This window comes from Gekko japonicus, unplaced genomic scaffold (assembly GCF_001447785.1).
Source record: "Gekko japonicus isolate JY-2015 unplaced genomic scaffold, Gekko_japonicus_V1.1 scaffold325, whole genome shotgun sequence".
NCBI classification, from domain to species: Eukaryota; Metazoa; Chordata; class Lepidosauria; order Squamata; family Gekkonidae; genus Gekko; species Gekko japonicus.
This window is the reverse complement of record NW_015164674.1, coordinates 922,226-940,135: the sequence shown is the minus strand read 5'-3', so window position 1 is coordinate 940,135 and position 17,910 is coordinate 922,226. Positions and strand designations below refer to the sequence as shown.

General features: G+C 45.8%; 1 protein-coding gene across 1 annotated transcript in view; it reads left to right on the top strand.

Annotated features, from left to right (window-relative positions):
• Window positions 1–17,910, top strand: part of PCSK5 (proprotein convertase subtilisin/kexin type 5) — a 491,368-nt gene that overhangs the window by 356,677 nt on the left and 116,781 nt on the right. Inside the window, exons 18-20 of the mRNA XM_015409257.1 lie at window positions 1,065–1,162; window positions 11,130–11,259; window positions 16,971–17,086. Of these exons, the coding sequence (XP_015264743.1) occupies window positions 1,065–1,162; window positions 11,130–11,259; window positions 16,971–17,086 (344 nt within the window). The remainder of the gene's footprint in view (window positions 1–1,064; window positions 1,163–11,129; window positions 11,260–16,970; window positions 17,087–17,910) is intronic.

The following is a 17,910-nucleotide window of genomic DNA, read 5'->3' as shown; positions in this document are numbered from 1 at the left end:
AGTTACAAATTATTTACTTATCTTTATTGTTTCTCTTTTGATGTCAGCTTTTTCACTTATCTTAAGTACAGCAGAGTTAACTTCCATTATGCTGCAATGTGGTCTTAGGTTATATATGAAGATGTATGTTAGTTTGTCTGTAGCAGTAGAAAAGAGCAGGAGGCCAGTAGCTCCTTAAAGACTAATAGAATTTGTAGCAGGGTATGTCAAAGAATCCCTCAAAAGATTTCACCAGGCTTTCAACAACTTCCACCCCACCATCAGTCTAATTATGAATTAGTCGATACAAGAAATAAGCTTCCTGAACACCACAGTACAAATTCGTGAGGGACACACAAGGACCACATTATACTGGAAACCGACAGATCGGCAAACATTTCTACACTTGGGTTTTGGCCACTGTGTGACACACAATGTTGAACTAGATGGGCCAATGGTCTGATATAACATGGCTTCTCTCATGGTCTTATGTACACGCCTTCAGCTACCACCCCAACCACAGCAAACAATCCATTGTCTATAGCCAGGCCCTATGCTATATTCGCATCTGCTCCAACCCCTCAGACAGAGATATCCACTTGAAGGATCTACAGCTGGTGTTTTTGCAAGTACAGTATCCTCCTGATATGGTTAGAAAGATAACTGGAAAGGCCAGAATGATACCCAGGGACAGCTTGCTACAAGACAAACCCAAAGAAAATGTCACCACTAGGGATGGGGTCACAGACCAAATTTTGTCATGGACTGGGAGCCCGATCCATGCAATCAGGCAACGCACAAACCGCCCGCAGACCTCCATGATTCATGAAGTCTGTGGGAGCAATTTATGAGTCAGACACGTGGGCACCAAGGATTGCCAAGGCAATGGGGGATTGACTTCCCTTTCCTTGCAGAGGCACAAATTACAGCTGTGTAGACTGTGTCCAGTGTGTGTTAGGATTGAGATATAACAGACACTTGAAAACAATGTTTTCATAAACTGTCTTTAGAAAAATAAAGTGCTCAGTATAGTATCCTGCAAGGTTTGTTATAGTTTTGCATTTTTTTTGTGTGTTTCTGTATAGTTTACAGGGATCCAGATGTGTTATCCACTGTGAAGATGGAAAGTATTATAATGGCAGGGAGTGTGAGCCATGCCACCATTCTTGTGCTTCTTGTGCAGGTACCTCTTCTATATTTTTTATCTGTTGAATGATTTTCAGTAACCTTTTCCACATTCTGGAGTTACTCCTGATTTTCTTGGGAGTTGATCCACAAGCATTGGAATTGGTTTCAGCAGGGCTCTTCCACATGTCTGTCCTTCCTGTGCATTTTTACAGTTCTAGAGTCAGTTTATTTTCTTTCACATATGGCTTAAATAATGAGGGTTTTCAAGGGAGGGTGCTGTCGTCAGTGTCATTATAGGTGGCATCACAGCACCCCCTTATTGTTCAAAAATGGCCCTAAAATATCACTATAATACTGTAATGTTGTAATTATAGTTTAAGCAGGTTCTCTGAATTCCCAGCTTTCATTTAAAAAAAAAAAAAAAAAGCAAGTCTCTAGCCCTTTCCCTCATGGAGATATAAGCAAAAAGGTATATCTCTGCAAGGGAAGGAGCTAAAGACTTCTTTTATAATGAAACCTGGGAATTCAGAGAACCTGCTTCAACTATAATTGCAACACTATTTATTTATTTATTTATTTATTATATTTATACCCTGCCCATCCTGCGAACAGGCTCAGGGCGGCTAACAAAGCGGTACAATGTACCTAATTGGCATAACCATAAAAATATTAAAACTACATAAAACACACACTCATTCATGACAAAAAGTGTCATAGTGCTATTTTAGGAGCTTTTTAAAAAAATTGAAACCAGTGTCTTGGGGGGGGAGAGGGAGTGGTTTAATTAAACAGTCCAGTCATTGAAAAGTGTGCTGGAGGTGGGGGGAGAGTGGGATGAAGAAACCCGATAGAAACATTAGGCACTAGGGGAAAAACAACTCAAAATTGGCTTCCAGAAAAAGACTGGGGTAAAAGTGGTCTCAAAAGAGTCGGAACACCCTCCCCGGGGGGGAAACCAAAAGTGAAAACTAAAGGCACAAAATTATGTGAGGAAATCAGGAAATAAACCCTAATAAACCCTGAAGGAGTATGGGGGCAGAACTTACAAAAAAATGTGAAAAAGCCCACTGTAGCAGAGCAATGTATATTCAGTTCACTGACTTCCATATTGCACCTCCCCCCACACACTATCCTCCTAATTGTCCTTCAGTGGAGGGAAGTCATCCAGGAAGTGGTTAGGTCATGCCTCTGCTCGCTCGGATAGGCTATGGAAATTTCTTTATAGTGTGGCTCCTACTGGAGGGACCTAGGCTGACCTCTCCAGTTCCTGCATAGCCCTGTACTTGGTAGGATGTCTGGAGCTCCTGCTCCAAGCCAGAGGAACCATTTTAAAACTTGAAAAGTTTAAAGTTAGAAGTTTAAAGTTAGATAGCAGCAGAGCGGGGAGGTCTACGTCTGAAGACCTACCCTTCCCTCCCAGGCTCCGAGGAAGCTGGAGAACCCCAAAGATGCCAGACGGGAAGAAGAAGACTCGCCTCCCCACCTCCCGAGGTTCCAGGAGGAGAGGGAATGGCTGCGACGGAAACCTCCATACAGCAGCAGCCCATTGCCCCCGAGGTTTTGGGAGGCAGGCAACAGACAGATCAGAGGCTGGGAGTTGCGCTGCTGCTATGAACTGAGGAAGGAGGCTCCACCAGTGCGGGATCGGATGAACGCACTGAGCCGGCTGGTTCCCGTGTTCCCCCACACACATGGCCCAAGATGGTGGCGTGGAGGCCACGGCCAGCGCCAGGGACCCTGAATGATCGAAACCATTTGACTCCCACTCCCCCCCCAGTGCCAAAAAGAGAGCACTAGCAGGAGGGGCAGGCAGCAGCCGTGGAACAACGAATCAACGTGGGAAACAGAAGGGGCTAGCGAGCCCCCGCGGTGAGCTTATTCCAACAGGGGGGTGGGCCCTGGGGGGACAGCCCCACAGATGCAGCCGGCCAGCTCCAAGGATTCAGTGGAGGCCCCTGGGGAGGCATTGGGGCAGCAGGTCCATGGGGACAGATGGGCCCCTTTTCAGCCACAATCCCTACAACAACCCCAGGCGGCACAGGGACCCAGCGGCACGGTGTGGCCGGGCCAGCCAGTTAGGTGCATGGAGGAGGCAAGCTCCTGTCCCCCCCGCCAGTGCCAAAAGGTTGGACGGCCCCTCCCACCATCCGAGGATTCGGAGGGCAGAAAAATGGCCATGACAGAGGTCCCTGTGGAGCTTCAGCCCCATTACCCCCGAGGAGTCGGGGGTCGAGCAACACCAGTTGGAAGAGGGAAGCTCCACCAGCACAGGGCCAGCTGAATGCACTGAGCCGGTCGGTCCCCGCTCTCCCCCTCACCCCGCAAGTGGTCTGAGTTGGCAGCGTGAAGGCCGCAGACAGTGCCAGAGGCTTGGAGAAATCAAAGCCTATGGACTCCTGCTCCCCCCCCCAATGAAAGGGCACCAGCGGAAGCAGCACGCAACTAGAAGCCAGCACAGCAGGCAGAGACGCTGGCGGGTGGGTCGCGCGGTGGACGCCAGTAGGCTCCTGCTCACCCCCACATACATAAGAGGCAGCCAAGAAATCGGCTAGCGGCAGGAGACACAAAGGGCCTCACATGGTGGGCCCATTCCGGCGGTGGGGGAAGGCTGCGTTGGGAGCATCCCCACAGCAGGCATGCCAGCACCTACCCAGGGACAAAGTCCAGGCTCTTGGGATGGGATGGGGCCAACAGGTTTATGGGAGCAGGTTGGCCCCTGCCACAGAACCCCCAGCTGCAACCGCTACAGGGCCTAGCCGACACAGTGCCAAGCCCATTTATTCCCTCACAGTTTCAGCCGGGCCCTTCCTGGATCTGGCCCTTAATGGGAGTCCATTGGGCCCTTCCTGGATCTGGCCCTTAATGGGAGTGACTTGGGGTGGCACCCGATGGCTTCAGGACACTGGAAGCCAGTGGAGTGGGGCGGTAGCCCTGGCACAACCCCAAATCCTACACATGCAAACAAGGAGCTGGGGGGGGAGGTCATCCTCCATGGGGCTCCAGAAGGTAGGGAAACCACGCCACTTACCTTAGTTCTGACAGGCTGAAATTAAATCTACCATCACTTCCTTGGGTGGAAATACAGAGAAGCAAGAAGGGAAATGATTGGGGGATGAGGCAGAGACCCAGCCCTCCTCATCCAGGCTATTCCAGTCTGAGCTTTTCAGAAGGCTGCTGGGTTACCATTTGGGAAGTGGCAGAAAAGCCTGTATCTTCAGTCTCTGCAAAGCAGGAAACCAGAGACTTTAAGAAGCCAGCCAAGGCGCAGACTTTTGCTCCTTTCTCCTGCTTTCCTTGATAACATCATTAGAGCAGAGTGGGCTGTTCAAAAAGGTGGGAGCTCCCTTTTGTCTGTCACAAAGCGTTTGTGATCCTCGACAGAGGAGACCGTGGGAGACCTAAAGGTCCTTAAGGTCCTTTGATCGGTACCCCTGTGGTGGCTCCACTTTCAGGGGCAGTGCTCCCCAAGGCTGGGGAGAAGGCTGTAAGATGCCGGGGACAGAAAGACTGAGACAGCAAGGGCCGCGGTGGCTCAGTGGTTAAAACACTGAACGACAGTTCAGAAGGTTGGTAGTTGGCAGCTCAAGACCCAAGTGCTCCCATCCCTGGTCCCAGCTCCCTAGCAGTGTGAAAGCAAGAAGTTGCAAGTAGATAAATAGGTACTGCTTCAGTGGGAAGGTAACAGCATTCCGTGTGCTTCAGCGTGTAGTCATGCCAGCCACATGACAATGGAAACGTCTTCGGACAGAACTAGCTCTTCGGCTCGGAACCAAAGAGGAGAACCGCAACCCTAGAGTCAGGTTCGTCCGGCTTTCGAGCAAGGGAAACCTTTAACACACTGTCAAGGAGTAACTTAGCTACAGAGTAGTCCTCAGGTAGGCTTCTATTCGGGAATCAAAAATTGTTGAGGTATTCGCTGAGACGAAGGAGAAGAAGGCGATGCCGCCGCCTTCCTGCCGCAGGAGGAGACACCATGGGCATGGATATGCCATTCCATTCATGGGTTTCTCACCCCAGGTAGAGGAAGAGAAGGGTCACCCTACAAGCATGGCATGAGATCCAATGCCTATAAGGCCTCGTCCTTCAGAATTAAATAGGGCAGCCACAACCAAAAACAACAAGCATGACTATCAAGATTGGTGGCCAGCCTTCGCAATGGTCTGGACCTTAATTCACAAGAGACCAGTGGGCCCTTGCAAGACCCAAGACAGAAGGCAAGGCTACTTTACTGCAAAAGCCAAGTCGGCACCTGAAGGACATAGGTGCCAGAGAAGAGGTCCCCAAGGAGCAGCACTTCAAAGGAGGAAGCTCCATGATCTCGGTCATTCTACAGCAGTCAGGGGACTGGAGAGACCTACTGAACTTGAGAGGTCTCAACAAAAAAGAGAGAGAGAGAGAAAGTTCTGGACGGAATCCCCGCACCATATCTGGCAGATACTACAGCAAGGGGAACTTCCTGGCCTCAAGATGGCATATTTGCATTTCCTGGTGCACCCAGACCCCAGCATTTCCAGTACAAGGCCTTGTCCTTTGGCCCCCTCCTCAGCACCCAGAGTCTTTACCAAGGTCTTGGTTACTCTGGTAGCATTACCATGCCTAGAAAGGGGACACAACTCACAGAGGGCGGCAGCGTCCTGTGCGTGCACAGATTCCTTGTCAACAGAGAGAAGAGCCTCTCATCCCTACACAGGATCTTGTGCACCTGGGGGGGGGGGGCAGCCAGAACACACAGCAGGCCACCATCTCATTACCAGAGGAAATAAAACTAATCATATGGGACAGTGTGCAGAGTGTCAGGTCCAAAATAACGGCAGTCCGGCTGCACCTGCCAGCCCTGCAGGCCCTAATAATATCAATAACAGACTCAATTCCGTGGGCAGAACTCATGAGGGAGTTTGAATGGTGGGCAATACCATCAAACATGGGGGGCATGACCATCAGCTTCCTCCATCCTCAGCAACAAGGTGGCCCACAGCATCGTCTACCTTTGGAATCCAGGGGAATGGACCTGGAACGAGGAAGTCTTTACCCAGATCACACAAGTTTTCGAGACTCCTGTATGGGACCTACTAATGAGCTCAATGAACTATCAGGTCGAGAGATTCCTGTCCGGATGCAAACTAAGAGGGTCAAGCTAACAACTATATTATTAAAAATACAAAAGTTTATTAGGGTGTACACATAGCTAAAACATATTGCGGTCAAAAGAAATAGTGTAAGTCTCGGATTTAAAAGGCTATACAACCAAGTTAGTTATTATACAAATACAATTGATGTGTAAAATCTTTTGACCTAAGGACCATATGCATTTCAGCCCCTTCGGGCCTTCCTCGGTGGTCATGTTTGAATTAGTAGTCTTAATTGTTTCTATGATCCAAAATTTTAGCTGTTTTTCCGTATGTCCCAAGTCCAGATAGTGATTGACCAATGGCGCATTCCATCTCCCTAATCTGATGCAACTCTTATGTTCCCCAATTCTTACTTTCACATGTCTTGATGTTTGCCCCAAATACATTAATTTACATGAACATTCGATACAGTAAATAACTCCTCTGCTGTTGCAGTTACAGAATGAATTTGCAAAGAACGTTCTAGTCCTGGCAGTATTATGAAAATACTTTTTGGCCTCAGCACAATTACATCTTTGTAAATTCATTAGAGTTCAAAGTGCTCCAGAGAAGAGAATTATTTTGGATACACCATCTACAGACATTAACTCCCCAAGGACTAAATGAAGAAGTGGATTGGACTTGCTGCCTTTGAAATTATGTATACCTGTCATTCTGTAGTTATTAGTGCTGACTTTGTGATTTTCCCCTCTCCCTCTTGGTGTTCTCTCTCTCTCCTATTCACCCCCTCCCACCTTGTAATTTCTTCCTTGGCAAGCATTGTGCAATGCATGTGGGTGGTTGCATTGTCCCTGGTTTCTACTATATAATGATGTAACTGTAGCAGGTTGTAATTTGACCCATTACCTTTGATGGAAGTGACACACATCCTGACAAATGGAATCTTTGACACCAGGTTTGATGGCTAATTTAAATTAATATTTTTAGACTAAAATTACTTTAAAATTATACTGCTCATAAATTTCATTAATTGTATTTTCATTTTATTTTTATGTAGAATAATTTGAAGAATTGGTACGGCTACTATTTATGGCCTACTGTACAAACTTGTAACAATTGCAGGAGCATATAAGGTAATCCCAGCACATAATTCTTAGTAATTTTAACCAAATTTATTACTACATATATTTATTATATACAATTGATATGTAATAATCAGGCTTTTCCCTCTTTTTTCTTAATAATTTCAGAAAATAACATCTGGTCATATATATATATATAGGAAATTTTTATGCGTGTATTTCTGGATGTGTGTCATTGTAATATAAAAAATATTGACCACTGAGGAAAGTCCAGAGGGGCCAAAATGCATATGGTCCTTAGGTCAAAAGGTTATACCCATCAATTGTATTTGTATAATAACTAACTTGGTTGTATAGCCTTTTAAGTCCGAGACTTAGACTATTTCTTTTAACCGCAGTATGTTTTAGCTATGTGTACACCCTAATAAACTGTTGTATTTTTTAAAATATAGTTGTTAGCTTGACCCTCTTCACAGCTGATTTTGGGTTGAGTTTCCTTTCCCCTCCCCCTTTTTTCAGTTCCTGTCCGGATGCCAGGACCCAGCAGCGGAGCCAGAAGGTCCCCAGTATGCCTTCCTTCCCACAGCTCTGTTAGGGAGGATGCTCAAGAAAATCAGAAGGGACAGTTCAGAAGTGGCGTTTGTGACCGCCAACCAGCCAAGAGGACCATGGGTTCTTGGCTCTGGTACACCGTGGAAGCTACCTCTGAGGACAGATCTGCTGCACCTAGGGCCCATCCTACACCTAGAACCAGCGTGGTTACAGTTGACTGCACAGAACTTGAACACAGATGATTAGAGGCACTAGTTTGAACTTGAACACAGATGATTAGAGGCACTAGTTTTCCCAAGAACATAGGTATATTAGGTTGCAGGCAAGGGGGCCATCAACACGGCGCACCTACAGTCGCCCATGGAAGACATTTCCAAATGGGCCTCCGCCAATGGAGTACGACCCTTGGCACCTCCAGTCGGACACAAGTTCCCAAAATAGAGGCACAGGTTCCTGACATGGAGCCTTCTCCGAGGTGCTGTGCGCATTGACTAAACCACCATTCGAGCCATGGAAAATGACAGAGCCCCACTTTCTGCCAGAGCAAGATGCCTTCCCCCTTGGGGAACCTCAACCAGGAGGGTTTCCGAACTAGCAGCATTGTTGGCTAGGAAGGAACGCTGCATATTTCAAGCAAGAGTTGGGCACCTTGAGGAAGCATCCATCCTTTATCCACGAGGTGAACTCTGTCGTCCACCTGGACCAGCCAATTATATTGCCTTCATTCTGCTCCAATCCGGAGCACCCTAAAGTACAAACTTGGCACGACGGGATGTACAGAGAAGCTCTCTGTATATACCTCCCTTTTAAAGGTCAAACTCACTGTGTGTATTGCAAAGAGGGCCTCGTAGAACATAGTGGCCTACTGGATTGGACAGTACATAGCCAAGGCCTATGATGGGGCAAGGACTGGCATCACCAAGTCAGGTGATTGCGCACTCCACAGGAGCATTCTCCAAGTGGGCAACAGCGGATGGAATCTGCAGAGCAGGTACCTGGGCCTCCCTGTCCACATTTGTGAGGCATTACAGGATGGGTCAGTAGGTGTCCGCTGATGTAGCCTTTGGCATACAAGCATTACAAGTTTTGGATATATAATTAACCCACCCTGGAAGAGCAGCTTGAGTACTGCTAACCACTTCCTGGATGACTTCCCCCCCACTAAAGGAGAACGGTACATTGGATCTTGTTCTTTCTCTTCAGTGGGGGAGAAGTCATCCACATCCCACCCTAGGACGGAGAACTACTAACTCAAATCAAGCCAAGGGTGGCACATGGAACAAGGAGTTGAATGCTCCACTTAAAAAATACAGAGAGAGAAGGAGAACAAGAACAAAATCGAATAACGCACAGGCCTTGGACATAACTGGAGAGGTCAGCCTAGGTACCTACAATAGGAGCCACACAATAAAGAAATGTGAATAGCCTATCCGAGCGAGCAGAGGCGTGACCTAACCACTTCCTGGATGACTTCTCCCCCACTGAAGAGAAAGAACCTTCAGGTAAGGTCCAATGGACCATTATGCAGGATTTCACAAAATTGTATACCAAATAATGATAGTTCTAACTGAGGCAGATATCACATATTTGTAGTTGTTGTTCAGTCGCATAGTCGAGTCTGACTCTTCGCAACCCCATGGAGCACATGACACCAGGCCCTCCTGTCTTCCATCATGCTCCGGAGTTTGCTTAACTTTATGTTCGTTGCATCGATAACACTGTCTAACCATCTCATCCTTTGCCGTCCCCTTCTTCTTTTACCTTCAATCTTTCCCAGCATCAGGGTCTTCTCCAGTGAGTTCTCCCTTCTCATTTGGTGGCCAAAGTATTTGAGCTTCAGCTGCAGTATTTGGCCTTCCAAGGAACAGTCAGGGTTGATTTCTTTAAGGATTGACTGATTCAATCTCCTTGCAGTCCAAGGGACTCTCAAGAGTCTTCTCTTGCACCATAATTCAAAAGAATCTATTCTTCGGTGCTCGACTTTCCTTATAGTCCAACTCTCGCAGCCATACATTACTACTGGGAATACCATTGCTTTGACCATATGGACTTTTCTGGCTCATAGTGGCCCAGGATTTGTGTGGAGAGTGTCTGAATATCTGTAGAGGGATTGAAAATAAGGCTATATTATATTATATTATATTATATTATAGCCTTATATGTGTTCTATAGCCACAGCTGGGAACAGCAAGTAAAGCATATAACCTGGAAGCAAAATATGGTTGATGTGGTATATTTATTATCTATATGTAATGGAACAGTCTGCTCCACAGTCTGCTCCCCCCCCCCCCGCGATATCAGTGTGATTTAGTTTGGTCCTATTGGGTGGAGCTCTTGTTTCACTTTCCAGTTTTGTATGTTAGCTGTAGTTGTTGGTTGAGGGAGTTGTCCCCTTGCAAATAAACTGTTAATGTTTTGAGCCTGCGTGTCTCTGCTGTATGAACCTGTGAACAGGTGCCTGAGTGAGTATTCTAATCTGGGAACCCACAGCCAAAGGGGGACATTACAACTGAGAAACTTGAGGCATCAGTTGAATGGTGAAGGAAGCCTTTCTCAGAACAGTAACTTAGGGCTAACATGGCTTCACATAGCTAGGACAGCAGTCATCCCCTCTGAGGCAGTTGAAGCTTCCTGACCCAACACTTCATTTCTCAGTGGGAAGATACCTGACACACCTCCCTCAAACATCTGTGTTTGACTGCACAGAGCCGGAGCAGTACATGTAACTGCCATGGGTTGTGTGTTAGGATGGAGTCATACAGGTGGCAGGGATGCCAGTAGGGGGCAGCCCAATTCCACCTCATACTGGTAATTAGTCATTATCCTTGACAGCAGAACTGATAGTTCAACCGTTATTCTGTCCATTGCAGTTCCTTTTCTGTATATGAATAAAGTTGTGATCCTTTTGTTTTATTCATGAACATGGATGTGGTTTTGTTTATTCTGCATCTTTCATTTCCAACTGTTTGCAATATATCATCTATAAAATATTTGAGGATATTTACAGAAAGTATGACTGGAATCTAAGGATGCACTAGAACTTTCTACATTTTTCTTACTGCGACTCTTCATAATGTGTTAGAAGTCACTCCACAGAGCTCCTTATTTTCTGAAGTGGCTTTTCTGTGACCATACAGTATTCTTCTGGATAGGAAGTTTAAGAAGAAACCACTGTATATGTATTTTGACAGACATGGAAGCACTCCTGCACAAAGTATCTTCCATAATTTTGCTCATTTGTGTATAATGCATATCTAATACCTAAATATTGTTGAGAATATGTTAATATATTATCTTGTTTGTTCTGTTGGCTTTTGAGGCCCAGGAGCAGATGCTTGTATAAACTGCACAGAAGAGTATCTTATGGAGAATGGAAGATGTGTACTGGCCTGCAACATTGGCTACTACTTTGATCACTCTCTAGAAAATGCATACAAAACCTGTAAAAAGTAAGCAGTATTCTTCAAATGCTATGTCTTAAAAATGAATGCATAATCTATTTTATTTAATATTATGAAAGCATGACTAAAATGGGAGGGAAGGTGGCATGGTATTATATACTGGGCTTGAGGCAGCTTTTCTCAAAAGTGATTTCTTTATTCAGCTCAGAACACAACAAACACAGAGAACAATCCCAACTTATATACAATTTGGAACTAGCTAAACCACATCTCTAGAATACTAAGGTCCAATCATGAGTGAGTGCTTAAGACCAATAGGGTTTGTTCCCGCTGAAAGTCATAGTCTTTCTTGATTGGTCCGTTCCACAACATCAGCCAATCAGGTTGTTGATTTCAGGATACTGGGAGTCTATGGAGCTTGTCACTGAAGCTCAGGCTCATTCTCCATTCAGGGTATCTACATAAGGTAATACAGAACACATGGTATAGCCCAGTCTCATCAGATCTCAGAAGCTAAGCAGGGTCAGTACTTGGAGACTACCAAGGAAGGCAAAGGCACACCACCTCTGCTTTTCACTTGCCTTGAAAGCCCCTTGTTGGGGTCACCATAAGTCAGCTGCGACTTGATGGCACTTGACACACACACGACTAAAATACTGGTAAAATGCATTAGTAATGTATTACTGGAATATGCACTGTCTTAATTAAGCAACACTTTTGGACATTAATGTGTCAAGGAATCCAAAGCTGAACCCAATGGGCCTCCAGGGCTATTGTATACAAGTAACCAAACGTTTATTTATTTTTAAAATTTTCATGAAGTTTAATTTCTGTCAAGACAAAAGATTTATTCTACAGGCAATACAATGCCCTAAAGTCATTCAGCAGAAAAACAAGAAAACTAGCTTAACTATCTAACCAGGGGTCATTTCGTAGAAAAAGAGGGGCAGGAGCTCATTAGCATAACTCATTAGCATAACTTATTTGCACATGCAACACACCCTGTCATTGAAAGATGCCTCCCCCATCTTGCTTTACTTCCCCAGCCGGCCTGCCAAGGTGGGCCAGCTGTAAAAGCAAAAAAAAAAACCATGGGGAGGCATCTTTAAATACTACTCCTTCACTTCCCCAGCCTTCCCCAGCTCACCTGCTTCACTTTCAGCTCACCTTGATACATTACTGCCAGTCTTCCACCCTGCTTTCCAGGGCAGCTTCCCCATGAAGGACTATACTTGCTCCACATGGGCCAGTGGGCCAGTAATTATTCAGAGGTTCTCTCAACACCCAGTTCCACAGCCTTGGATCTTGTGCTGCCTCCATGACCTAAGAATCTTGTTGTATTTTCCCTGGTTCCATTGTCATTCTGTTTTAAGTACTGTCCTGTACCTGTTGTTCTGCCATATAATGGCTATTGTCATTCTGCTTTACACAAGCCCTTTTGGGCTGCATTCCTCTGGTCATACCACTCTATTATTTTACTGTTGGTTTAGTCTCTATTCTACTCTGCTATTACAACAACATTTTAATCTGGACATCATTCCACCCCATCCTTCTAATCTGCACAATACCATCTCACCTTAATTCTTTTCTGGAGACTCTGATTCCAGTCATTTTGTGTTTTTTAAAATTAGTTCCAGGTCAGAAAGTATAATTTGGGTCTGGACTCTGCCATTAGCTTTTGGACAGCATCACTGCATTGTTAGTATACATTTCCCCCCTTTAGAATGGTCTTTGGTATTTTATCTGTTCTTTGGTGTCTTCGCCTTGTATGTTTTCCTCTCTCTCTCTCTCTCTCTCTCTCTCTCTCTCTCTCTCTCTCTCTCTCTCTCTCTCTCACACACACACACACACACACACACACACACACAGAGAGAGAGAGACAGACAGACAGACAGACAGACACACCCCTCTCTTTCCTCAGGGCTCCTTGAATTCTACTGAGATCCCCATTGCTCAGTTACAGCTGACCTGCATTCCCTTTTTCTTCTGCAGTGCATTTCTGATGCATTTTTAAAAGCCCATTCATGTCTACTGTCATTCAGTTGCATTCCATTCTGGACAGGCTAAATATGACTTTCAATGACCATTCAGTTTTTTGTCATTGGACTGAAAGTGTCCAAGCAGTGTACAAGCAGGGGAAAAAATGATGTTAAAAATATATGACTGCACACTTGCGGCCATCAGGCATCCCCTATCGTGACAAAGAAACGAAAGCAGTTGAAACTCCTATCACCATGATCAGACAGAAAGAAAACAGCGCAAAATTCTCTTCCCTCAAACTTGGGGGGAGGGAGGGGTAGATGCAGACGGCAGAAATCACAGGCTTCCGGAATCACTGTCTGTTGCCTACTGATTGCATATCTCCAGCCATGAAAATGCAGCCACAATCCTAACCAGAGCCCCTAGATCTGGGGCCAAGACCCAACAAAGTGCTAACTGCAGCCTCATTGAGGAAATGCCTGTTGTTCCTGACCATGGAAGGCAGCACTTTGTGAGCAGGGAGCCACAATGTTTTCCCTTGGAGCGCTCTGTCATTTAAATCTGCATGACAGTGGCAAAGTGACAGCACTTGGGGCTGCAGCAGAAAGCTTTATGCTTTCAAAAGCAAAGGTGGAAGGCGTGAGGGAGGGGGAGTTCAAGGGCTGCGCTTGCTCTCCTCTTGCGCACTCCCCTTTGCTCTTGCCCAGCCTCCGAGTTTCACTCACAGAGACCCACAGCAGTGGGAACTGAAGCTGGAAAAACCTCTCAGACACAAAGCAAGACCGGGGAGTTGTGGGGAGTGGGAAGCAAGACATGCTTGGGATTGAGTAGCTGTGATGTGCAGCAATCACACCACGGCAGGCCCACTTGCTGTAGCCCAGGGGGAAGCCTGCCTCACACATGCACACACGCCCGTACAGCTCAGGGAAAGGCACCAGAGGAGAGCAGAGTGCGGGGCTGCTGCTTAGAATCTGTGCTGCCTGCTTGGGTGAAAGAAGAAGAGTGAGGCGCACGTGCACACGCACACACACACAGCAGAGAGCCGCATGCACCAGCCACAAGAGAGAGCGTGTGCTCGCTGTCTTTCTCACTCTTTTTTTTCGCTAGCTCTCTCTCTCTCTCACGCAGACACATCCTGGAGGAAGCCGAGGAAGAGGTGGGCAGGCCCGTCCCCTCAGCTCCTTACTACCGGAGTGCCGCTCCTCTGCACTCCGGTTCCAACGGACCCCTGTATCTAACACATTTTCAAAACTTTCACTAGATGGCACAAACCTGAAGTCCAAGATTCAATGACCGCAGCTTAAGCTTTCTCTGTGTTGCTGTCTATTGCAGTACAAGCATATCATAGTCCAGGCCTTCAGTCCATTGGAATCCAAGCTACTTTCCTTTTGCAGGCTCTTAGCTCAATTATAGTTTTTTGGCCAAGGAATATCAGGTGATGATGACATCCAATTAGGATACACTCTTGCTGGAACCCTCTAGAAAATTGCCTCATCACCCCTGAACCTGTGGGCCACAGGTTCTCATGAGAAGCTAATTAACACATTTCCCGCTCTGGCCATGAAGATGATAAGGGCTATGTAGGCTGAGAGACCAATTCATAACACCTGCAGGATTGTACAAGCCTCTTACCAATCACATTTACCCTTGAGTGGGGCAGGGGTGCTTTGCCTCACACCATATATGGGTTTTTTGGATTATTTCTAGCTTGTATACAGGGGTCATTTCCTGCGGGAGCACACAGGAGCGGAGCTCCAGCAGTAAGGAACCCAGGGGATGGGCACATGCAACAAGCCCTGCCCCCTTCTCCCAGCAGCCCTCAATCAGGCCACGAGGAGCAAGAAACTGCCAGGTAAGTTGCAGAGCCCCCCCCCCCAGCCTGCGTTCAGGTACAAGCTCTCCTTCCTCTGTGAGGGCACATCTGTGCGTTCCCCCCCCCATAGCTACCAATCCAAAACAGTCCAGTGGCACCTTTAAGACCAAGTTTTATTCAGGTACAAGCTCTCCCTCCTCTGTGAGGGCAAATCTTTATGTTCCCCCCCCCCAATAGCTAGCAATCCAAAACAGTCCAGTGGAGCCTGAGCGGTGGGTGTCGCCTTTTGACACACTTCTGATGATATCAGGGGGTGTGGCATATGCAAATAGGTTATGGAAATAAGTTATGCTAATGAGCTCATGCACCTCTTTTTCTACGAAATGACCCCTACTTGTGTATATGTATTCTTTACTTTCCTAAAATTTTATTAGTAGGTCATATGAAATATATGTTGTTTTCATGCCCAGTGGTGTTGAGAGAAAGAGTGCAGGCTGTTCTTCTCTATAGCAGGATTAATACTACCTTTCTATTGAGTAGCAAACTGTACTTTAGAATTCTTTAAGCAGTTCTGTGTAGTCCAGAGGTTCAAAAACCTTGTCAAAGCAAGTCTCTGCAAGTCTGAGGATACAATGGAACTCTCCACATATAACTAAAACAAAACAGTGAGAGTAGCTACTCGCACTAAAGTAGAGACAGCCCAACTCCAGGAAAGAGAAGAGCTTTGAATAATGCAGGACCATAGCTGATACCCAACAATGGTAGTGGAAGAAAAGAGATACAAACTATACAACTTTATAACTAAAATGGATTCTGAGAAAGGATACCACCTCCTGTCCCAGTTAACAAGCAGACAAAATCTGGAATGAACAAGGTTCACTGACTTCCATTAGACTTCAACAGCAACACAGCTGGGTCTTGAATGCCACAGAATATAATTTTAATCTGTTTGTGTATATATTATTCATTCCTACTGGCAACTAATGGAAGGCAGTAGAAAGCAAGCCATTCTTTACTTTGGTCCTTGAGAACTAGACCTCATCAAATTCATACCAGAAGTGATGCAGCATAGTGGCTAAAAGACTGAGCTACAAATCAGGAAGCCAGAAGTTCTGACATCAGTCATAAACCCACTAGAGGCAAGCCACATTTAGTACAATCCTAAACAAGTGATTAAGAAGCAGACTTTATTGTAATGGACTTTAAAGACTGTAACTCTGTTTAGGATTGCTCTGTTGTTCTCAACCTTTGTCATCTCTAATATAGGGTTTATAATACTAACTTCCCATTATTTTATTTATTGTCATTTATAGCACAGAGTTCTAACTTTTGTTCTTTCTAGTAAAATAAAGATGTTCAGTCAGTCAACAAGCAGATTACAAAATATAACAAAAACATATGAGTCAAACAGTAAAATTTACTAGTAAAATAATATAATGCACTGGGGCTGGAGTGAAGAACTAGAAGACACATCACCCTAATAAAAGTCACCTCCCAAGCTGATCCGTTACACCACAGCTTTACTTTCTCTAAAAGAATGCCCTTGGGAACAATTGTGTTTTGCATATTTTGTAAAATCTTACACGATTGTCATAAGGGTGACACCAAAATGATTTCCTTTAAGTGTTCAAGCTGTCTGCATGGGTCCCATAGAACTCATTTTGAACTTTTAAGGTGACTTGTAGTTCTTTCTGGCATATGTGAATGCTATCATTTGTCATCTTTGAAATGAATCATAGAATCAGTGTTGGAAGGGGCCATACAGGCCATCTAGTCCAACCCCCTGCTCAATGCAGGATCAGCCTAGAGCATCCCGGACAAGTGTCTGTACTTATCCTACAGTCCATACTTATTATTAACATTTAACAATCTTACATGAAGCTTAAGGTATCAAGTAGAGAGGCGACGGAGGGACAGTGTGGTTAATTTTTTGCCATTTATTTATAACTTGCTATCTTTTCATTAGATGTGATGCCAGCTGTTTCGGGTGCAGTGGTCCAGGAGAGAGAAACTGTACGAGTTGTCCAAATGGCTATATCTTAGATACAGGTGTCTGTGTAGTTGGCCTAGTTTGCAAGGATGGTAAGTATTTTTATATGCTTCCAAATAAATTATTGTGGTTGGTCATTTTTTTCTATGTTACTCACACTTGTCATTTTGACAAATACAGTCATTTTGATATCAGGAATAAACAATTACATTACAATTTCAGATTTACAAAAAGAGATAGTATATGCTAACAGATCTATTTTTTGTCTTCATTTGTTTTGTAACATGCAAATCTTGAATAGTCTTTTCAGAGGTCCTTTCGGGGTGCAGGGGGGCGGGGCACATGACGAAGCCCCGCCCCCTGCTTCCGGCCGCCCCACTTCCAGCCCTCATTCAGCCAGGAGGAGGCAGGAGAAGAGGGAGGGTAAGTTGCTTCCCCCCCGCCTCTCCCCACCCCTGCCTGCCTGGGGCCAGGGAGGGCCTTGGCGGGGCTTTCTCACACTCCCGCTGGCCTTGCAGGTCCACCGCCGGGCCCCTGATGTCAGGGTGTGTGGCATATGCTAATGAGTTATGCTAATGAGTTCCCCTAGCTCTTTTTCTACGAAATGACCCCTGAGTAGGAAGCAGCAGAAATCACTTCTCCCTCGTAGAAGTGGTCATGGAAGGGGAACTCTGGAATGATCTCAATTTAACTATTTGTAAAAGACTCAGGGGTCGTTTCGTAGAAAAAGAGCTAGGGGAACTCATTAGCATTACTCATTAGCATATGCCACACCCCCTGACATCACCAGAAGTGTGTCATAAGGCCACACCCCCTGACATCACCGGAAGTGTGTCATAAGGCCACACACCCCAACCCCAATGGTCCCGGCCGCCGCCGCCGGCCTTGCAGCTCCACTGCCGAGCCCTATGAGGGG